Raw genomic sequence first — 25,243 nt, forward strand, 5'->3', positions numbered from 1 at the left:
AACAACACAACGTGTGTTGTTCCAAAAATAACACAGAGATGTGTTAAATTAAGGACAACACACTAGATGTGTTGTCCTTAACTAGACACAAGATGTGTTAATTTAACACATTCGTTTTAAGAGTGTACAAAAGGTATTTGTCGTCAAAGAATTGGAACAAATTCTTAAAAAAATATAAGGCTTAGGGGGCATGTACACCAAAGCATTTAAACATGTCCGAGAATGCCAGGCGGATGCCGACTATGGGCTCTTGCCAGCGTTTTTTTTAGCTAAGCGCATTGGTTGTTATGATATTTCTGGTGTGTTTATCAGTTGTTGAATGATGCACCGGTTGATTGTTGTGATATTTGTCCCTCCCCCAATTGTGATTGGACGGTGAGTGAGAAGTGACATTGACCAGCTGAGCGTTTCACCCAAAGTTGAAAATTTTTTAACTCTCGGTGCTCAGCGGTGAGTGCGGAAAAACTGCAGAGAACGGGCGCTCAACGTAGAAAAAAAACCCAGGTGCTGTGTTTTTGAAAAGTGCAGTGCATTCATTAGAAGCTATTGCAACATACACCGGCATAAATGCCTTGGTGTACTGTAGACACCCCCTTACAAGGCAGTGGTATACCCTCATACAATTGCAATAGGAAAAATAGGGATGTGACAGCCAGGCCAATTTTTGAATGTGATCAGTGGCATAATTGGTCCTGGAACTGCTTTTGTGGTAAATTCCACAACACGGCAACATACTGGAGCCTTTAGTACAGGGCAAGGCAGGGCAGTTCTGTGCCAGGTGCCCGGTTCCAAACCCGAGTTATGTCTGGCATCAAGAAATTTAGAGCTTTGATCTCAGCAGTGTTAGGAACATTTGTGTTTTCATAATGCGGAAATTGTTTTCACCACCAATTAAAACATTCATTTTCCTTTTCCACCAAAATGATCAGGCATAGGATCTGTGGAGGATTTTACAAAACCTGCCCGCTGTTCCACTGACCTGAGAGCCAAATGGCTTCGTTACTACAAAACCTTAAAGTCATTGGCGTGTAATAATATAACTATACATTTATAACAAATAAACTGAATAGCAGTTAATATATACATTATTTATTTTTAAATCACATTATTTTTGGGGAAAACCAATTGATTAAAATGGGAATGATTTAGGTTTGTTTCTTTATTTTTTGTTTTGTGTAATTATGGCCAGACAGCATTGTGATGAGGTTAAGAAGTTATTTTATTTCCCGATCACTAATGTTAGTGGCTTTCATGGCATCATATCTGAGCAACAAATCTTATTTGTTGTAAATATCTGCAATTCTGTCTCATAGTCTACTAATAGTTAATACCATATATTCTGTATATTTCAAAAGCTTTCTTTTTGTATTCTGCCCATACTAATATTTATTTTAAATACATTTTAAATCAATCAACGTGTAAATCAATCAAGCACCCTGTATCAATTCATCACAAATGTTTATTCTCATGTCAATAATTTGGTTTGTTCACATGAACTAAATGTCTGTATTTTGTCAGTTGTTATGTTGTGAAGATCTGATGTTTGTGTGTTTGTGTGACTTTAGGTGAACGGCCGTATCAGTGTCCATACTGTGACAAAGCCTTCAGCAAGAATGACGGTCTTAAGATGCATATACGTACACACACACGGGTAAGACCACTCACAGACGCATACATTTATAAAAATGCATACACCTGCCCCGTCTCTCACTCTTACCTTGTTTTTTTGACACCTGTTTGTGTGTGTGCGTTAATGTTGGCTTGCTCTTGTGTTTGTGTATGTACAAATATTTATAGGCTATATTTATAGGGCTATAGGTCCTTAGCGGATGTTTTTAATGTCTGGAGCAGCTGGTCATTATAAATCTATAAAGCGTGAAAAACCTGCTGTTAAAAACACTCTTCTTTTATTGTGTTTGTCCAGGTGTGCTACAGAAACATGTAAAATATTAGTATGACCAAATGATGAATATATAAGATTAACGGGATAGTTCACATAGACTTATGTTCACCTTACATTCTGTTATCACACGACCTGTTGTTGCTCTATTGCTATATAACTGTAAAGCTTAAAATTGTGTTTATGGTGTACACTGTAAATTTGTTTAAGCTTAATATAAAATTAAAGCATTATTTTTTATATATTTTTCCTTAATTTTGCACCGCTGTTTCCATCTTCATTTAAAGAGGCTGTTTAGTTCTAGAGTCTATGAAGCCCCTCCCTCAGAAATACTCAATATGCTCAGATTGATTAGCTGTCCCAGTGTGTTGCGATTGGCTGTTTCGAAAGGCTTTGCTGCATGTCCCTAGGGACAAGGTTTATGTAAATTTTGGGCTTTGTGATGTCACTAACCCAAGCCGAGGCTTAGTTTTAGGCAATCCAGCTGTTCGCTGTAGTTTTTAGAAGTGATTTCTGTTAAAGCAAATATCATTGAACTTTGAGCGTTGTAACTTTTCAGATGTTGTTTATACTCAAACAGCAACGTAACACACTAACTGCAGCTAAAAAAGTTAAGCATTAAACTTCACATTTAATGTTCGGGACTAAATCGTAGTCACCATTCACTTTCATTCTGGTAAATTAAATTTAAATGATGCGAAAGAAGTAAATAGTGACTCAGTCTGTTAGTCCAGAACATTTTGTCTGTTATGTCTAATGAAATTAGGAAAGTCATATGGTATTAAAAAAACGTTTTATAAGAGCCCCACCTATAATCCTTTAAAGATTTTCAGAACTGTTCATCATTCACAGAGGTTCAGAGTAATGCAGTACCAGAAGGGCTCTTACTTTAGCAAAAAAGTACATCTGTGATGCTTTAAATTTTCACCTAATAACAGACACACAAACTCACATAAAAATAAGTGGTTAAAATCAGCAAGTGGGTCACAATCTTAAAAGTGCAATGTACATTTTGTGGACACCTATTTTAGTGATAACAGGAACATTACAGGTGCAGCTATACAGTTTTTCCAACATCTATTAATCTTTATACATGTAAGTTAATGCCAAAACATACAGTCATTTAAATGTGCATGAACTATTGCTAACATTTATGACTTCTAAAAAATATTAGTAAATGCTGAAATAAACATGAACTTAGTTGAATAAATGCTGCAGAAGTATTGTTCATTGTTATGTAATGAATTAAGTAATGCTATCTAATGCATTAACTCATTTTAACAAATGAAACCTTATTTTAAAGTGGTACTGAATTGTTTAAAGCACCTTAAAACCTTTAAAATGGATGCATATCTGCTAATTAGCAATAAATAAAAAACTTTTTTCTTGAGAGCAGTACTCTGTTTGCTATTTTTTGGATAAAGGATGGCATAGGTGTTTTTAACATTATTCCCTGAAAAAACTGTATCACCTCCCCATCTTTCCCCCAGACATTTAAAATAAGCGTCTTTAATAGCACAGACGAGTGGCAACATCAGTGTTAATTCAAGAAAACAGAAGAGATGCGGCACATCATTAGAGATCTATACCAAATATGGATCAAGTTATTGTTAACCATAACATATGAGCTGTGAACTGACACACAGCAGAAAACAGAGTGAGGCTATTATGATATCATAATGAAAAGTGAATGAGCGACTGTGACGGCGTAACAAGAACATTGACAGAGCTGTGTTAATCCTCTGCTAGTCACAGTTGTTTTTATTGTTTTCCTGTGCCTGTATCTTACCCAAGAGTTTTAGCATGTAGTATTTCAGTTTTCAACTTCAGTAAATAAGGCTCATTCGGAAGTCGGCTGAGATTAAATGAAATGTTTACAAATAAATATCCATCCTTTATGGAATATCCATATTTTAAAGGGTCTTTTCCATACATTGAAAGTCAGGGAATTTTGTGTTTTTTGTTCATGTCATGGAATATCAGGGATTTTTGTTTGTTGCTTTAAATTTTAGTTTCCATTTATCAGTATGTAATCCGCTTGTTAACTTGTGACGTAAGGAATACCATTTCGGGTCCAAGTCTCTGCTAACTATATTTAAACAGCTGTTTATTGGCAGCGTTTATTTATTTTAGGCATTTAAGCTACATTTTTATAAGCTCATGGTATAAACTACATTATCCAGGCTTAAGGCATCCCGGACATAGGTCATGGAAATTCAGCTTTTTAGTCAGTGAAAGTCAAGGATATTGACATTTGACTTAGAGTGGGAATCCTGAAAATTGTGCCAGGAGTGCAATGTATGTTTATGTTCATCACATCAATGCACTTTACTGCATCCAACAGTCTAGAAGTCTGAATCGGTGTAAAGATGGAGAATTCCCCAATGTAAACTGTAATCAATGCTACTTAGGTGTGGGTGTGTTGTGCCTAAATCCTTTAGTGAATTTGGTCCTAAAACAACACAGACAATTTGTTTAAATAAATGACGCTATCAGCGGGTGTGAATCATTCTTAGTGAATTTCCCCCCTGAATGTTTCACATGGTTACCGTGCGCATACAGTAATTTTCTGTAAATTATGTTACACGGTTCCATGATCAAATAGTGGAGTGAATGAATCAAACACTACAGGTGTCTACAGCAGTAAGCCTGAGGCTCTGACTAAAGCTAGAGACAGCTGTCAGCTTTGATTTCCATCCAAAGTTATGAATTTAGCATCACATGAAACACTCGTAAATAAACACAGGGGTTGGTGTAAACTGCGAAAATCACAGTTTACACCCACGAATCAAAGAGAACAATATATAAGTTTTTGATAAATTGGTGCCAAATATCATTAAGATAAATGGAATTTGCAGCAATTGGAGAAGCCAATGTAGGTTTTTATTAAAAGGGACACTCAAGACTTATTTTTTTTAAATATGCTAATTTTCCAGCTCCACTAGAGTTAAGCACTTGATTTTTACAGTTTTGGAATCCATTCAGCCGATCTCCGGGTCTGGTGCTACCACTTAGCTTAGCATAATCCATTGAATTTGATTAGATAATAACCATCACGTTCAAAAATGTCCAGAGTTTTGATATTTTTCCTATTTAAAATGAACTCTTCTGTTGTTACACCGCAATGTTACTCCTTGGTAACTTTCAATATCAGGGGACTATTTTCGGGCACTGCCTAATATTGTGCCTGCTGCAGCCATGTTACAGCAGCAAAGTCGTTGATTATTACACCAGAATGAGAGTATAGTTCCTAGCCATATCTGCCTTGAAAATCACAACTTTTAATTTTCTGTCGGTCTTAGTACACGATGTAACTACAGAAGAGTCAAGTTTTAAATAGGAAAAATATCAAAACTCTTTGGTCATTTTGAGTGCTATTCTAATGGTCTAATCAGATTCAATGGATTATGCTAAGCTATGATAAAAGTGGTACCGCCAGACCCAGAGATCAGCTGAATGGATTTCAAAACGGTAAAAAGGGAAGCTGGAAAATGAGCCTATTTTCAAAAAAAGTTGAGTGTCCCTTTTAGAGCCTTTTTACACCTGGTCACTTGCTTTCTTCCAATCGTAAAAAATACCAAGTATAAATTACACTCAGAAAATCCGAAAAGACGGATTTAAATCTGATCGCTCAAACCACTTCAGGAGGTGGTCTGGGACGCATTTTTGACGAAACTGGACAAGTGTGAATGCATCTGGTTGACACACATGTCAGCACTTTACTCCTAGCTGGGAGAGAGGCAAACAAGCAAAGACGACACGCTCGTTCGACAATGGGGTAAAAACTTTCTAGAACCAATAAATAGGGCTGTCACTTTTCGTTCGAAAATCGATTGCACAATCGATCGGACCAACCAAAAAAAGTGTCGAAAACGAAAATAGGCAATCGATTTTAACCAAATATGTACACAATTAATTTTAAAAGAATTAAACAGTTAAAAATATAGATGTAACAAAACTCACAAACAAGAGCAGAAAAAGAAAATAAATAATTCCGAAAGTGCATTAGGTGTGCGAAAGCTAGACAGAAAATACCCAGCAATTTTACGCACCTAGACACGGTTTCAATCGCTGCATCTAGTGTTTTGCAAAGAAAATGGAGGACAACGTCAATAAACCTGTGCAACACGAGAGAGCGTCGAAATTGTGACCTTACATGAGATGATGAGTTATGACAAGGAGCCACCCTTGCGAGCTGACAGCAACCCGCTTTTGTGATGGAAGATTGGCAGTACAAAATACGCAGCTGGCAACGAAGTACCCGAGTTTCCCTGGGACTTCAGTGCCGTCGGAGTGCGTCTTCTCAACAGATGGAAATATAGTGAATGAAAAGCGCTCTGCTCTTGACCCCTAAAATGTTGATCGACTTGTTTTCCTGACCAATAATTTGTAATGGCCCTAGTCTTTTTGCGCATTTCATTATGCCTGCCTAGTGCCGCCTATGTGTCGGTAAACGTTTAATTAAAAAATACACAGCATGTTCTCAACTTCAAGTAAGTCTATTTAAAGTTTCATTTTTGAACATTTGTTTGAAATGGATCGAATCATTATTTAAAATCATTTTTGAATTGCCAAAATCATAAAAGCAGCCGGTTGAAGCCTGCAGTAATGTTTTTCATTTATGGCAGCAGTCCACTCTGCATATTTTTTAGAGAATGTTGCACTACTGTTGCCGTTTTTTATTCTGCACGAAACTTAATGACAATGAATAAGAAATATTGCTGACTTGTGCGTTTCAGGTGCTCTCTTTACATTTGTCTGTTATTTGGCGTTGAAAATGGAAACGTCTTTTTAGACATGGAAAATCGATTTTACAATCGATTCAATGAACACTTATATATTAAAAACCGAAAATGATTTTTTCACAAAAGTGACAGCCCTACCAATAAAATAGGCCAATGACAAACTCGTTTATATATAAAACAAAGAAATAAAACTTTGAGATTTTGTGAAGCACTTTTCTCTGTCAGACCTGTTAATTATTGCTCTGTAATGTGCGCTCCAGCAAGTGCCTTTGCCCAACATATAGTAAGTGCTGCCTTTTGTTGTATAAGCATAATCTTGAGTTTTTTTAAGGCGAAGTAATGAATAGTGTATTTGCATTTTGCAAATGTAAAAGGAATGGTTTTAATAAACCATATAGCTATCTGATCGGAGAAAACACTTGATGTGACCAGGTGTAAAAAGGCTCTTAGTGGTCGACTGATTTGAGTGGCAAAACTCAGGTCACAAAATGCTACAGAGGTGTTAATGAGTCAAAAGAGCCCACCCCCATGTCACTATGATGTTCTGATGCAAGGATATAGCTCTTAAAGAAACGGTTGATAAGGTATTCTCATTGGTTGCTAGGGAGTGAATTGGCATCCACCAATAATTATACTCCAAGCCATGAAAGGAATAACCCATAATGACTCATGGTTTTAGACATACTGTTGTAGTAGTTTTAGGCCAAAAATGAAATTTTCCTATGTCAAAACCACTAGGTGGCGCAATGACAAAATTGTGCATGCAACATCAGGTCATAACTGTGTTACATCTAGCTAGTTTTATGACTATACACTTTAGTTTAGTGAAGAAACCGTTGTATGACCATAGGGCTGGCTTAATATCAAAGGTTTTGTTCAATTATAAGGCCAACTAGTGGTGCAAGCATAATTTTTTTTTTTGTGTGGCCTCAGAATGTGCTCGTACGCAGAGTATCAAATCTGGTGTAAAAATGAATTTTTTTCCGGAGTTATAACAATTCATGTGTAAAAAAACACAAAATTTAAAGGTAATTTTTAGTTTTTTGCCTTTTTCGGCCCTTTCTGATGGAATTTTTTAAATATAGCACCTATAGAACTTTTTGTTCAGAAGGTAATGTAATGTTCTTCCTATGGTGTTTTCCTCTCGATCGGAATAACGCTTGCAGAGATATTCGTGCGTGTTTTTTAAGTGTTGTTTTGCTGCGCAGGGCTAACCGTAAGGCGAAATCTGGCATGTTTGGTATCGTTGGACTCGGCGACTACTCAGGACTCCTTAAAATCAAGTCCTGTCAAAATTACGTTGATCGCAGCCAAAGTTATAGGTGTATAAAACATCTGTCTGGCTAATAGGTGGCGCTGCAACGAAACTGTGTATGCACCCTCAGTTCCTGACTGGCATCACAGGAACCAAGTGTCGTATAAATAGGCCTAAGTTTGACGAAGATACAGCCTCGAATCTGTTTTTCGAATAATTCAAAATGGCGGAAAAATTTTCATGACGGAAAATGACGTTATAGGGTCCAATCGTCTTGAGCAAAGGAATCAGAGGAAACAAAAATGTTGTTTCTAGGACATATGGATCAGAAGTTATAAGCAAAAACATAAGTGCAACTTTGGACTGTTGGTGGCGCTAGTGGGTTAGAGATAGAGACTCCAAATTTCAGACTTGACCCCTAAATATAACCTTTCATAGTACCTAAAACATATTTTCAAGACCTAATTTATGTGGATTTGATATCTCAAGGTACTGTTTGAATAAGACACAACATAACGTAAAAAATTTATAATAATGAGTAATTTTACTGTCAGACTTTGGCTTTACATCTGAGTGTCTTTTCATTACAAACAACAAATTTAAGTAACAGAAAAATTACTGGCCGATTTGAAAGGTTTATCGACCAAAAAAATAAATTCAAATATCAACCGATATATCAGCCACTGCAATATATCGGTCTATCACTACATAATTTATACAGTATATGAATTACATGTGCCTCGGAGCATGCAGACGAAACACAGTAAACACTTTCAATGTCGCCTTGCTTTCAGATGTGGATTCCTGCTTTTTGGGAATGCCGTGGTGTAAGACGGACAGTTCTGGGAGATAATTTTATAGAAGTACTTTGACAACAGATTTTGCCATTTTAGAACGTCACAAACTAACATTCAGATGCTATGCTATGAAATCGCTCCTGTAGTTAGTCCAGTTGTGCCATCCCATTGCACTTCGACAGAAAAACGCATCCGTTGCGGCATTCACATTTTGTCAATCATGTCTATATAACCAGACAAAATCACATACATTGGGTTTGTAAATGCTTTGATGTCTTCACATCTCTGGATACTGCCTGAGAAGAGAACATTTTTCAGCTTTCACAGTACCAGATTTACAGTCATTATGGAATGACTTTCAAAGCTGCAAAGAATTATGGGCCGTCCACTCTCGTCCGCCTGTGCTAATGTGTGTCATAGTCCATGACTCTTGACCTGTATATGAAGAGCTCTTTTCCAAAACGCTATAAATCCATTTCAATCGTTTCCAGAAAAAGTACATTTTTTACCTAGACCCACACATTTTGTGATTATTCAATTTATTCTTTTAAAATGTTTTTTTTTGCTCAATCTGAACATGTTGAATAAGGATTATTAAATCAAACAACAATATTGTTGATTATAAATTCAAAGTTAATTTAATTTTTTTTCAAAACGCTACAAATCCATATATTTTTTCCATAAATGTATGTTTTTTCTTTAAAAAACAAAAAAACAAATAAGAGAATATGCAACATATACTCAGGGACTCTTCATACTATAAATGAATAAGTAAATTATTCAGATTGTGATATACATTGGAGCCATTATGAAATAAACAGAATTACACATAACTTACTTGCTATTACTCCCTCCACCATTTCAGTTTTCTCCTTAGCAGGGCGTTAGGAACCCCTTTTGCTTAATATATTTCACCTCTCTCTCTCTCTCTCTCTCTCTCTCTCTCTCTCTCTCTCTCTCTCTCTCTCTCTCTCTCTCTCTCGTCTACACACAGTTTGTATTAACCTCACACGCACACACAGCGAGCTCCCCTCGGCTCGTTCTGTTCTTAATGACATACCATGTAACAACGCGCTCATAATGTCCAATCCAAAAAGCACAACTTTACAGATGTCCCTGCTTTGTATCAAACGCCATGTCTGTCTATCAGCAGGCTATCGAACTATTCAGTACTTTTCATGTTACGTTAGCAGGCTTCTTCACAGGAAAAAAACTTTATCGCGAACGTACAAAACGGTATTAAACGAGCCAGTTCTGAAACGAAAGTTGTACATACCAAACACTTTGATGAAGATCGCCTTGCAAACGGGTACCTTCTCCGGGTGATGTATTAACATGACATTAATCCTCATTTTGAGTAATGAATGAACATAAACAAACAACTGCTCAGAGCGCCGCCATTGGATTGCGTCGAACGCTCATCGAGTTCTGATTGGTCGAGAGGATAAATCGCGTTTAGGCTAAAAATAGGCTCGGCGCTTATCGCGTTTTGGAAAAGAACGGCATCTTGTACCTACATTTTAACAAGAAAATGTAATGATTTGACATAAAACATTCATGGAGCAGTGAATAGGTTCAGTACACAGCCAAATGACATGACAAACTCATTTTTTTTAAAAATGGCGTTTATCGCGTTTTGGAAAAGAGCTCTTCATATATTTTTGTGAGGGTCTTGTTGCTGACAGTCCCAGCTGATGTTTTTTTACTGCGTATGGAGACTAACATCTACATACTGGACATTTTATGCTCTATAAATGCCAAGACTCTCATCTTACACTGAATTTGTCTCTCAAACGCGCACATGTCCATTCTGGCCCAGGCCCATCATCATTACATCTTTTTGACAGACACACTTGATCCTCTGCACCTTGCATATCCTGTGTGTGTGTGACCACACCTTGCCGTGTTTCATTTCCCAGGATCATCTCTTCCTGTGTCCACCCATTCCCATGACAGCTTTAGTTGGAAGTCTCGGCATGGTCTGGGCTATCAGCCTACGCCTGTTTAACACCCTGCTTAACACACACAGACACCCTGTGACCGACCTACTAACACAACACTCATCTAACAAGTGTGTGTGTATGTTCTTAAATATTATTTGAAGACATGTTTTTCCTTGATTGGATTTATTTGTTGTGTTGTGTACACACACAGTACAGACATTAAAATAGTGAAATTTCAGACGTTCAGTTGGGCAAGTGTGTGTGTGTGTGTGTGTGTGTGTGTGTGTGTGTGTGTGAGAGAGAGAGAGGGATGTGAAATGTGTTCCAGGTGTGCAACACATGAAGGGCAACTTAATTTGTTTATGTGTAATGGAGATCTCTAGTTTCTGTAAACATTCAGATGTTTGTTCATGGCCTGAAGGTTTATTCTTACCTTTCCCGAATCCATCAAGTCTTTATTTTATTCTCCTAAAACAGCCTGCAACAACATTTTTATTACACACACTATCATCCCTTTACGCTGCGCACAAGGTCCTGTGTGGATGATCAAATTAGTTTGGTACGTGATGTCATTTGCTCACCTCCCCATTACGAGCACATAGGCTCCAAACAAAAGCTGTGTTCAAATTGCATAATGTGACATTAGGTACTGAATTAGATGAAGTACCTACTCATCAACCATTAAAACACTATACAGTATGAATATGGATAATATGAATGAATTTGGATGTACTACATCTGCCATGTTGATACATTACATACATCATCATAACAACAAGTTAGTAGTTAAAGGGCACCTATTTCATTGCTAAAAACAAAAAAACAAGTTATTTTGTGTATTTGGTATAATACATTGTGTTCAGGTGGTTTATGGTTAATAATCACATTATTTTCCACATTTTTGTAGCTCCAGATTTAACACTCTACCTGAAACGCACCGATTTTGTACAAAACTCCCTGATTGGCCAGCTATTCTGTACAATGTGATTGGCCTGAATACCTCTGACGTCAGCAGGGAAATGTTACGCTCCTTACCATGTTTGAAAGATTAGCTCACAATGCAATGCTAACAGAAGTTAACTTACAGGCTGTGAGTCCGAAGCGGGAGGAATTTGTCATGATTCACAAGAACGGGACCCAAGTGCAAGGTAACGGTGAACTCAGACAGGGTTTATTGAACCAAAAAACAAAGGCCCACGTGGGGGAAAACAGCACAGGAACAGATGACACAACAGACAAGACTAGACTAACTTGACTAAGACAATTACAAAGACTAACAGACTTGACTAGAAACTTTGACTGAGTTGCTAAAACCAGCAACGGTACAAAACATACAAAACGATCCAGCACAGGACAGAACACACTGTGGCCTTAAATAAGAAAACTAAACAAGACAACGAGGGAAGGACAGGTGAGGAGAGTTAACCAATAATGAATTATTAACGAGGAGACAAGGGGGCGGGGATATAAACGAGACACAGCAGCACACTACCCAAACAAAAGGCCATGTGCTGCCACACAAAACATGGGTATCACCACAATCCTGCCATATGACCATGAACAACTATGAATAACTGTGACAGACTGGCAGGATCATGACAGAATTATGATAATGTCGCTCTTGTCTACATCACAAATCCCAGGAAGTAAACTGTTGCCTACAATCAGTGTGTTTGTTGTAATCCATGAAAAGAGATATATGTTGGAGACGATAACTCGCATCATTGTTTACTTTGGGGTTTGTACCTTTTGCATAACGTTAACATGTACTAATACACACTTAGACACCAAAGGAAATCGTGAATTGGACAATATGCGCCCTTTAACTGGAATGACGTCAAACAAGCACAATTTAAGCACAAGGAAAAGCTGTTTAATATATATATATATATATTTAGGATCTTGTCGGAAGTAGCACGTCATCCAGGTACTTTTCGCCTACTATTTTTGGAATACTATGAATTCGGACATACTACTCACCTGGCCTACTGCTTTTCGCCTACTATATAGTATGGAAGTAGGCGGTTTCGGACGCAGCCAAAGACTGCACGTTTTAATTTGTTGTGATGGGCAAGGGTCATCACATACCAAAAACTAATTGATGATGTCATTTGTGGTGTAACCCCAGACGGTAGCACTGCAACAACTAAATGACAGCATCCTTTTAAATAATTACGACTTTGTAGAGATGAAACAGTATAAAAATTTGACATTACGGTTATACTGACCAAAATCACCATGATTATCAATATTATCTTATCATGGTTTTGTTAACAATTTCTAGAAATTTAAAAAGTACTGATGCAAACCAAATATAAAATTGATTTTACATGTAAGTGCATTTTTGTTCACATAAACATCAAATAAGAAACATTAACATGAAGCATTGCACATTTGGGGTCGTGAGATAAATGTTCATCCAGTTCAAATAAAATACAAGTAAATCATATTTTCATATAAACACAGGACAAATTAGCAAATCATCTGTATGCGTATGTTGTGAGAAATGGGTGAACTTTAGGACCCAGGAGAGAGCTGGACCTGCGCTTACAGCAATTACAGAAGAAACAAATTGCTTTAAACTCATCAGATCACATAAATGAATGGAAAAAGAAATATGAAATAAACATGGTTCAGTAGATTTCCCTAAATATGAAAAATAAAACTTATTCAGTCAGTGAAACACTGTCATCACAAACACATGGGAGCAGGTGTGAATGAACGTGTGTTTGTCTCACATTATTGCTTTAATTGGTTGATCCTGGACAGGGGTTTTTGAGCCGTGATAAAACGCTTATTAAAAAAGATGCGGTAATACTAACCGTTGGACATTTCTATTGCGATTAAACCAGTAATCATTACATCTCTAGAACTTTGTTCTGCTGTTCACATTAAAAATACCCTCAGTTATAATTTAAAGGCAACTGTGCACAAACTTGGGTTTGTTTTTTGTGCATTTAACTTTACTTTTGTCTTATACAGGAAAAGCCATATAAATGCAGTGAGTGCAACAAGGCCTTCAGTCAAAAACGTGGATTGGACGAACACATGCGCACACACACCGGCGAGAAGCCCTTCCAATGTGACGTGAGTAATACACACACGCATTACACATGCAGACCACATTACATAACGCTGCGTTCTTCTAACACACACTCGCATACAGTTTTTGGATGAATATCACACAACCACCACTGCCCATCTTTCAAACACAAACCGCAGACACAGCCCAGTGGAAGAGCAGAGCCCGAGGATTGTGGGTAGCCTGTGACGTTCAGCGGGTTTAGTCTTACACCACGGAAAGATCTAAAGCCGGTCTTGAGTTTAACCCCGCTGCCCACGCTGTGTCCACATAATCAGCACCGTGACGCGCATCAGACCACCAGAACCAGAGTGCATTCATTGATACACAGCACATAAACTACTGCTCTGTGTGTGTTAGCGAAAGGGTGTTACTGTGGTGTCAAATCCTCTGTGGAAGGACTTCCTGCCAGGCGGACACAAGGACGAAACCGCCCTGTACAAACTGACCGATCACTGACCTCTTTCAGAATCTTAAAACACACACTTGCACACATTCAGACCAGGACCGCTTCAGGCCACCACATTAAATTATCTCCTCACTGTCCCTGAAAGGACATTTATGTCCATCTGTAAATACTGCGTCATAGATGTTGTGAAGCACACACACACACACACAGACGCACATTTCTGCTTCTCAGGACATTGTTTAAGCAGATCAGTGTGATTGGGAGTTTTCAAAGTCATCATCAAAAACGTCTCTGTTTACTTTCTAAATAGATTTAGAGGTTTTGAGGAATTTTGCATAAGGAGGGGAGAGAGAAGGGGCATTAAGTTAAAACAGTTTATTTGCCGGTCAGGGGGCATTTTTAGTAACCAATTAAACAGCATTGAATGTTTATTTGGTCAAAAACGAAATGGGTGAGAACAGATTACTTGCTGTTTGCCATTTTCTGTGACTCTAAATATGCACATCGCTCCTGCACTGAAAAAAATTATTAATTCAATTTACTCATTTTTTTTTAAGATAAGTGGTTGCAATCAATTTATTTAAGCTACATTTTAACAAAAGTGTTTTATTTTATTTTTCAATTTTTTTTGTTTAAGTGTAGCTTAAAAAAATTGATTGCAACCACTTACCTAAAAAAAATTAAAATAAATTGAGTAAATTGAATGAATTATTTTTTTCAGTCTGCTTAAAGCTCTACTGTGTACTTTATTGAGTTAATTCTTAACAAAAACCCATGTTTTCTTTCAAAAGTATGTGCTCATTCATGTGTAATTACTTCCCACCCACTAATCAAAGTATTCTCGTAAGTGTAGAATCTGCTATTTAAAATGCATACCGTCGAAGGGCTCTCTGGCTGAATCCATGTTGTGCCACCATCTTTGAAATACATTCGCCGACGAGGGACATTCCTGAAATTCAAGCTCCGCCTTTCGCGCTTTCTCTCTACACTCACGCTGGCCGCTAGCTGAAGCCTCCGGAGGTTGCATGTGTAGGCGGTATACGTCATCAATATTTCAGAATATTAACAATTATAAAGCTGACAATTATTCTTTGTTAATTGTAAATTGATGTAATATGCGTATGACTTGCGAATGTAATGCTCAGTTGATTTAAATAAACCAGGCTTGATGACGTATCCAGCCTGTGACCTGCGTAGCTGAATCCTTCGACTGCGACAGCTGCAAACTGTGATGAACCTGCGATCTAATGCTTTGATTTGAAAGCCTGTTGAAGACATATTCTCGAGGACATTAAAACAAGTCGCCAAGGAAGGGAAACGGGGATTTTAAACGACAACGTGACAGGAAAAACATCAAGAGCAAAGTCACTATTGGAGTTAGTTTTCCAAGATGGGGCTCAAGGGACACTGAAGTTGCACTTTATATCTTCTCCACAGGTAATTCAGCATATTCGTTTACATCGATACAGTCTATGTTGTAAACTTGAAGTTTTATAATTCCTTGGCTAACTTTAGCATGATTATGCATAACACTTGTTAGTGTAAACACGCATGTGGTTTAATGTGTTCGAACAGACACACGCCGTCTCTCCGCCCATTTATGTAATCTGAGGTACTGAGATAAATGTTTTTCATCTTTTCTGACCTCTAGCACAAACACACGGTGACAGCCCTATTTTTAGCCTTTCATTGATAAAAGTGTCTGATCTGCGCGTCTTTCGTTTCATTTTACAAGCGTGTGAAAGTTGCGCGATCTTTTTTCACCAATATGAGAGAAAGCTCTTACATATACACGGACATGTAACGTTTACTTAAAACATAAGCATTGTACTCTGACATAATGTCTGACATAATACTCTGATAAAAGCGTCTGATCTGCGCGTATTTCGTTTCATTTTACAAGCGTGTGAAAGTTGCGCGATCTTTTTTCACCAATATGAGAGAAAGCTCTTACATATACACGGACATGTAACGTTTACTTAAAACATAAGCATTGTACTCTGACATAATATTTGTTCACGTCCATTTAAACCCGTCATGGTTGCTTTTTTATGTGATTTTAAGCGGACATATCATGACAATCAGACTTTTTTCATGTTAAACATAAATCTGTGTGCTTTGATGGATCATAGGCAAAGGACATTGCAAATTGTTCATTTTTTTCTCATTGCTTTTGCTTTGTAGCTACTGGAAGCCATGTTAACCTTGGCATGACACGGCCGGGCCACCGTACGAGTTAAAACGCGTTCCGAATGGGGGGGGGGCTAGAAAGTAATATTCAGTTGCTTGTCATATAGACTTTTACCGCTAGATGGGAGTAGATCCTACACAGTGGAGCTTTAATACAGTATTTTACTTTCTACTTAAAAGTTATTTGACAAGTGTCAGTGTTTTGTCAGTGTTTTCTTTGGAAAACATGCATTCCAAAGCATAATATAATAATTTTTACTCCACTACAGTTCATAAATACAAGTTTTTGCTTTACATTTAATATTTAACACTCTGGGGTCGACGGCGGTGCGGGCGCCGCAAACTCTTTATTTTTCAATCACTCCCCAAAGAGACTTCGATAACTCTGCTGATTTTGGACATACAGATATGATTTATACGTCATTAAAACGTTAAAGTGTCTAGTGTTTTTTGTCCACTCCCAATAAAAACAGAATGTTGTGCTTTTTGCAAAATTAAGAAAATAAACATGATGCACGTTTTGTTCTCTCTCCCTCAATGAAGTCCTTTCAGAAACACGTCAGAAAAATTAGCTGTAACTTAACGAATACTTGTCATAGAAACAAAAGATAAGTCTTTCTTCTGTTGCTTCATTATCTATATTGAGCCACGCCCCGCTCCATTGAAGAGAAGAGCAGAGATCATCCATATTCATCAGTCAACCCCACAGTCAATGGAGACTATGGCTGCGTCCGAAACCGCATACTGTATAGTAGGTACTGAATTAGATGAAGTACCTACTTACTTGGCGTTAAAACAGTAGGTACTGTACAGTATGAATCCTGGTAGTATGAATGAGATTCGGACGTACTACATCCGCCATGTTGCTACATCACGTGACATACGTCGTCATCACGTCATGTCATTTCAGCGCGAAAACAGCCGCGTGCCTCTTCTTCTTCGTTGGATAACTCCTCGTCCGGGGCATCATGGGATAGTGAAGCGTCCATCGTATGCACACTGCAAAATCTAACCGGAAGTAGTAGGTCATCCGGGTACTATTCGCATACTGTTTTTCGAATACTATGTATTCGGACATACTACTCGCCTCACATACTGCTTTTCGCGTACTATATAGTATGTAGTAGGCGGTTTCGGACGCAGCATATATGTCTCTGCAGCCATTCAGTGATGTGTTGAGTTTTAATCCGAGTGCTGGAAACATGACATCTACTTGTTTACTCGCGACTGTTATACTATAGTGTGTGTGCTTCATCAAACAGTGACGCGATTGACGTCCAAACGCACACACAAACACACGATGCCTCATATTTGATGCGCTTTGTGGTATTCTTATAAAAGATACGATTGTAAACATTACATCTACTTGTTTACTCTCGCCTGTAAATAAAAGTTATCTCCAGACGCTAATGTTTTCTTTGTGCTTCCGTCAGACGCGATCGACGGCCAAACGCACACACAAACACACAATGCCTCATATTTGACGCACTTTGTATTAAGACGCATCTAAACACATCTAAAACCCTGTTTATTTGCATATATCTCTGCACAGTAAGTTTATTTAACGCAGGATCATGCATGGAAAGGCATTTCTTTTGTGTTGCTTTCACAACAAACACGTAACAATAATGGCTTCGTCTTACTGCCTAAAGGCTCATTATGCAGCTCATTATGCAAGTGTATTGTTCTTCAGCTGTATTGTTCTTCAACCAAAAAGTGACTTTGAAATGGTAAATCAATATATTGTTTTATGTGAATGAGTAAGCAGAATGATTTTCACATCATTTTAAAGAAAAAAACTCTAGACTACTAGATCCTGTTTTGAAAAGTCTTGGGAAAACATGTTTAGAATGGGTTTTGTGGACATATATCAGTCACTTAAATTTGTTTCTTTTTCAAAAACCACGCATAAACATTGTTCTCTCAAAAACTCTCAAAACTTCTCCAGGGCCCTAAAAACCCCTTAGATCCCAGAGGGTTAAGTACATTAAACCAGTGGATATCAAACCTTTTCGGCGTGCAGCCCAACTTGTGTACAGTGCATCCCTTTGTGCCCCCCCAAAGAAAATGATCACATGAAACATACTAAAACTTAAAATTTAAATGAAACAAAACACATTAAATTATACAATTTAGGGCTGTTGGATTGTTGCATTATTTTTCTGATTAATTACCCATAATTTTATGATAAATTAATGCATATTATAAAATGTCATAAAACTTGTGGCCCCCCTGGCACCATCTCACGGCCCCTCGTTGGAGAACCACTAATCTAGTACTTTCTTACTTTTATTTGTACTTGGTAAAAGTATGAAAACACACAATTTGAATGTAATTAGGTATTAAATAAATACATTTAATATGCAATATAAAGGCATAAATGGTATGATTCTTGATGCTTTACTATGTAGTGAAGTAAAGGTCCCAAGATAAACACTGTGATAAAGTACTGATGCTTGGAAAATGTAAATTAAATACTTAAGTACTGTCCACCTCTGCTAAAAAGTCAGACGCTTCTGCTTCAAACAGCACAACCCAGCTTTTTATTGGATTAATCGTAAAAAAAAATAATAGTCCGATTAATCGATTATGAAAAATATCATTAGTTGCAGACCTAGTAAGTTTCCGAATTAAATTTTGACAGCTGCCAAAAGTTCTCATCTGTTCACAATAAGTTTTCATCAACAATTAGCTGACAAGAACAGACTTTCGGGATGGGCACTTCTAGCCTGACATGAAAGCACTTCAAAGCACACCCGCCAGACAGACACAAATGGCGCTTTTCCATTGCATAGTACTACGTACTGCACCCAGTGGAAAAGCCCCCAAAGTAAGCTGACCCGACCCAAACCAAACCGTAGGGTACTATGCACCAAAAGACACCACCTCACCCATCTCTGACCTTTCAAATGGTTCACACCAAAGGGTGATTTAGGGTTCTGCGCTGTGATTGGTCCACTAGAACCCTTCCCATCAGGAAAAGAAATCTGTGTCGCATTTTCTCATACGTATTTTTTAAAAACAAAGATAGGCCAAGTTGAGGATTGATATTTAATTCAAGCTGCAACAAAAGTTGCGGTCTATTTACCTCCATTACATGGCGCCTTCTTCTTTGGCATCCCTACTTCAAGCGATCCAACATGTGTACATTGACGCAAACAACGATGAAGAAGTCTAAATAAAAACCAAAGCGTAGCCTGCGCCATTGAGGCTACGGCGTAAGCCCTACCCAGAAGTATAATGGGCCCTTACGTTTTTTTTAAAATATAGCAAACAAAAGGTTTTACTATCTAGAGTATGCATTTTAAGATGATGATCATTGACTTAAACTGTTTAAAATACAACAAATATTAAACTTGTTGTTCACTTGTAAATGATAGCTCACATGGAGAGGTCAGCCATATGTTTCATGCAAACTTTACTTAATTTTATGTTAAAGTGGAAAATTGTCTCTGCTGGACTCCAACTAGGAAGCATTAATGTGACTAGTGGATAGATCCATAGATAGACTGATGCAAAACAAAACTAGATCACATAAAAAATTGTTTCCAGTTCACTTAAATCAACCAAAACACTATAATGCTAATACAAGAGACAGTATGTCACTTTTTTTTTGCCCATCCATCTTGAGGAAGCGTGAATGAAATAACTTCTAAACAAAGTCCATGATGTCAAGTCCCAAAGTTGAGATTCACACATATGCTTCAGTTAAGTGGGGGCAACATATACACTACACACATGAAGATTTCTCTGACTGTCTTTAGCAGCAGTGAATGCTCTCCGCGGGAGACTCTTCAGGAATCTAAACACACACAAACTCACGCAGAGCCGTCACTGCGCACACATTTCCCCAAACTAAATGAGAACCATTCCCATGTATTTATTTCAATGGCAAGCTGCAAGCGTGTCTTTTTAGATTTTGATGGTTTTAAAGACCGTAAAAGAATGAAATTGGCTGTTTCCTCTGTTTTTTTCCTCTCGGCACTTGACGTGACAAGTCTTTTGAGCCTGAAGTGATTTGGGCTGGAACTGCTGCCTTGAAGACGGTTATTCCAACGACTTCCATCGATGGCAAATTATTCCAGTAATTCTTTCATGCGCTGCATTAAAAAAAAAATGCGACGTGCCAGAAACCGTCTTTAATCCAAATTCATTTTAGTCCTTTTCATTGACCCGCTTTCTCAGAGTGTTTGACTTCATTTGAAGTGGTTGGTGGGGTCACATCTTTTTCATGGCTCCTGTTGGCATTAAAGACAGGGAACATTGTGTGACATCTTTGAAGTGTCGTGATGGTAAATTAAGTGAAAATTTAAACATTTTAAAATGCTTTTAAAATAGATCACCTACATTTTCTATTTCTTTGGACTTGCGCGTCTGTGCGCAAATGGAATAGTTTAAAAAATGCCATCCTAAAAGTACAAACCAATTTGCTAATGCTTAATCATTTTTAACCTTGGCAACGTTCACTTTAACTTTCATTTGATGAGAAACACAGCCAGCTTAATCTTCACTATTTGGATTCAGAGAAACGGTCATACTGATTCAGAATCATAAAGCAGGAAACATATATTTGTATCATACATATAGTTCACAGTTAGGGACTAATGGGACGCTTTTCAAGGCGTTAAATGTTCTTCATGCTGTTTAAATAAAGAATTACATTCATTTAAAAAAGAAAGTAACAGCTGCAATGTCTCTCTCTCCCACACTCTCTCTCTCTCTCTCTCTCTCTCTTCATGGAGATAAAGAATATTGAGTGTTCCTGAAGAGATAAACTTGATTTATCATGCAAAATGGATTTGTGTGCCATTGGTGATGCATATTTGATTGTGTGTACCTACTTAACAACTTTTCTTTTGGGACGTCCTCATTTGTAACAACGCAATAAAAATGAAATGGTAAATAAAGTTTTTTTTTTATTATTGTAAAATGCCTAAAGTTTTCTGTTAGGGTTAGATTGTGGGTTACGGTTAGGTTATAGATTGATAAATAAACGTGTGCTTGTGTGTGTAGGCATGTGTGCGTTTGTGTGTGTGTAGCGTGGCAGTAGGCCGCAGCTCTGACTGCAGGATTTAACCGAATGCGATTTACAGCTCGGTTTGGCTGCAGTTTGCTTCTTCTCTCGCTCTTTCTGAGTGTGTGTTTTGTTGGCACTGTTACTTGTAGTGGTTCTGGCACTGTGTGTTTTTGTGTGTTTGTCAGGTTCTCAACGAATAGCATATGGCATTGTAATAGTATAATGGTTTTATATGGCTCCAACCCTGTTTTTTTTTTTCAGGTTATGTTTTGATTCATTCAGTTTTTGGTTGTTTAGTCTTTTATTGTGTCTTCAGCATTTGTGTGTCTTCAGATCCTCTCTTCGGGGTCAGTACACAAGGTCATAATTGCAAACCAAATGGAAGTCCATAAACAAATGCTGCTTCATATTCATATAGCAAAACTTGAATCTCCTTTGATGGGTTATGTCCATGAACGTTCTCTGGTGGCTACTAAACTAGCCAGATTTGACTGAAATCTGAAGATTTTGTGATTATGGCGAGTAAGGTATTGCTGGTGGATGCAGACGGTTTATTGGTCTTGGGGACATTGTTAGAAGGATGCTTTCTGTCTAAACTGACATTTTGATCTTTAGATATGGGTCAGAAATTTATTAAATAACAATTTATTAAATAATTATTAGCCCAATTTCTTGAAAAGCCATCGAATCATTCATGTTCTTGGAGTAGGTTTAATAAATCATGTTAGCAACTGTGATGCTTTTCTTAGCACTAATGATTTCCATCTTTTTGGGAGGTTTGCAAACACTCCACCTTTATTGGTTCAACCACTCTTACATTGTACAGCCAACTAGTTAGTCTCACCCCAAAGTAACACCATTGGTTGAGCCACTAGTTCAAGTCTTTTGAAAGCATAACAAAGCACTTTCCGTGCGTTCACACCGCCGCTCACAAGAGCGTCAAACTGGCTGGAAGTCATTCATTTTCAATGTGAGCCGACGGCCAGCTCCGGCAAGTCTTTGATGGTGTAAGCGTTGAGTAGAGTTAAAATCAAGTCAACCTTATGGTAATGAGCTGATGGCTTTCGGTGGCAACCAATCAGAATGTAGAAGTCTTCTGCTTGAGAGGATTCCAGAGAACGCAGTCATGTAAACTTTGGTTCCGACCACATTTTTGTTCCCAAGCTAAATTTTTTCTTTTATAAACTGCATGTTGAAATAAGACCATGCATACAAAAGCCACAACACACAAATGGCTTTAATTGGTTTATTCTGTAGTAAAAATGTAACTATAATTGTTAAGTTCTTTCCATCAATCAAATTCTTACTTTTACATTTAAAACATTTCATGAGGTTAACTTATGCACTACTTGTGATCAGTGTGCACAAGATCATCATGCTTGTTTGCTTTGTGGCCCCTTTATATAAAGTTTACAAGACCAAGCATTCGATCATCAGAGCGTTCACTTATCTTTTTCTACAGCGTCATTGACAGGGCAGCCAGAACGTTTATGCCTGATAACCAATCAGAATGATCTGACTCCCAGATGAGCACCACAGCTGATTTGACAAGGCCAAAAAGAAAGTGACAGTGACACCAACAAAAAAAAAAAAAAATGAAGCAAGATGATGCTCAAAACCTACCCGACTGATGAACATTGGCTTGGTGTGTAGCATACCAGGCTTTACACATAATAACGTCCTTATAGTCTCTGCATATTAAACAAGGATACGGTATCATGTAGTAAATCAGCTTTAAGGGCACTACATGTAAAATATCAACAACATTTTTTTACTAATGGTGTACTTGCATTATCCCAAATGTCATCCATGTTCTTGTTTTGCGACCTCTAGTGGCAAAATGAGATATCGTGCCTTAAATTTGTGGAGATGAATAATCTTGTGTATTGTGTGTATTAACAGGTGTGTGATCTGTCCTTCAGTCTGAAGAAGATGTTGATCAGACACAAGCTGACCCATAACCCAAACAGACCCATGGCTGAATGCTCCCTGTGTCACAAGAAGTTCACACGCAACGACTACCTCAAAGTTCACATGGAGAACGTTCACGGAGAGACGGAGGGATAGACGATCATGTATGATACGCAAGCCATATGTAACACAGTTATACAAATGATGTGGACATACAGTATAGTATACAAAACACACGTTTACATGGATCTGTTTTATCACACTCAGGTGTGTCTGGATGTTCCAAATATCTACATTATCACTTATCTACCACATCATAGTTCATTCCCTTCATCATTGATATTAAACACAATATCATACAATCAGATCATTTATTGAGCAGAGCTTTATATTGTAGAGAAATCAACATTAGCATGGCAGTGTGCAATTGTACAGAAATTGAAAAACTATATGCATATTATTGATTTGTTTACTTTTTTATAAATGTTTATAAAAGTGAATTTCATATGATTTCAGTGGTGCGTGACCAAAGAAAATGTCTTGCCAATTTTCAACAACCCTTTAAAGTTCATTGGTTTACATGTTTCCTTTACATTCAAATGTATAAATCAGTATTTGTCGTTTTATATTGGCAGTATTACATCAGGTTTACATGTGGCTTTTATTTGACATCTTGTGGTTTTCATTTGGGAAGTTTATTACACGTTTAGGTTTTGTTTTGAGGAATGACTTATGTGGTCAGTCTGCTGTTTAATTTTTTGTCAGCAGAAGCATTTTAACCACCTTGCCCCTACCACTCGTCGTATATATTACAGGATATACTGGAGTACAAAAGAACCGTCTGTCTTCTCACATCACTGTTAGCTTTTGTTCATAATAAACAGTAGGATTTTAGTAAACTGGTGTTAGAGGAATCAGATGTGCTTTGATATGTTTTCTAAAGATGGTTACAGTTGTGAATCACTCCGTAGTTAAATGCACTTTTCTAAAACCAAACTCTATAGTGCCACACTAAACTCCTCCATATGGAAGAGGCAGTGCTATAATACACATGCCATGACTTTAATAGTCATCATAGCCCTCTACAGTACTGTACATTGCAGAGCTGAGCTGCCCATTTGGGTAATGCAGGTTCAAGTCTGGCATGCAACAAGTCTGGATTCCATTGCTTCTCTCTTTGATATCATCTTGTCATTCATGACCTGTCTAAAACCAAATAAAAAGACCAAATAAATAAACTGATATAGAAATGATTCATTTAGTCATCTGTAGTGTGTTTGATGGCATTTCTGCATGAAACATGAGCGGAATTCAATTAATTCAATAAAATTTACATGAATGATTTACATACAATTTGTTCTGCTCGTGTTTCGTGAATGTGGTTAACTTCAGTAAGACATGTTAGAGCCTACATCATTTAATTTGTTTATTAAGAGGGCTCTTATTGGCAGATAATAATATCATCTTAGTAATTTACAAAGTGACATATGAAGAGTTCAGATGCAAAAATCCTCTAAAGCAGAGGACTAAAACATTCTAAGACTGTACACAACTATTCTGTTCTCACTGTTAATACATAGTATTAATACTGAACATAACACAAAAGCACAAAATATACTTTTTTGTGCGTTTAAATTGATGCAGAAGCGTACAATGTAGACATACACTCACCTAAAGGATCATTAGGAACACCTTTTCAATTTCTCATTAATGCAATTATCTAATCAACCAATCACATGACATTTGCTTCAATGCATTTAGGGGTGTGGTCCTGGTCAAGACAATCTCTTGAACTCCAAACTGAATGTCAGAATGGAAAAGAAAGGTGATTTAAGCAATTTTGAGCGTGGCATGGTTGTTGGTGCCAGACGGGGGGTCTGAGTTTTTCACAATCTGCTCAGTTACTGGGATTTTCACGCACAACCATTTCTAGGGTTTACCAAGATTGTTGTGAAAAGAGAAAAACATCCAGTATGCAGCAGTCCTGTTGGCGA

The 25,243-nt window shown here is 37.5% G+C and overlaps 1 protein-coding gene across 1 annotated transcript in view; it reads left to right on the forward strand.

The window, feature by feature from the left end:
* The window catches only part of prdm5 (PR domain containing 5), a 98,251-nt gene extending 73,749 nt beyond the window's left edge, over positions 1 to 24,502 (forward strand). The window contains exons 14-16 of the mRNA XM_065286568.2: positions 1,566 to 1,651; positions 13,623 to 13,727; positions 23,241 to 24,502. Of these exons, the coding sequence (XP_065142640.1) occupies positions 1,566 to 1,651; positions 13,623 to 13,727; positions 23,241 to 23,405 (356 nt within the window). The 3' untranslated portion in view covers positions 23,406 to 24,502. The remainder of the gene's footprint in view (positions 1 to 1,565; positions 1,652 to 13,622; positions 13,728 to 23,240) is intronic.
* The last annotated feature ends 741 nt before the right edge of the window (positions 24,503 to 25,243 follow it).

The sequence above is a fragment of the Paramisgurnus dabryanus genome, chromosome 21 (assembly GCF_030506205.2).
Source record: "Paramisgurnus dabryanus chromosome 21, PD_genome_1.1, whole genome shotgun sequence".
NCBI classification, from domain to species: domain Eukaryota; kingdom Metazoa; phylum Chordata; class Actinopteri; order Cypriniformes; family Cobitidae; genus Paramisgurnus; species Paramisgurnus dabryanus.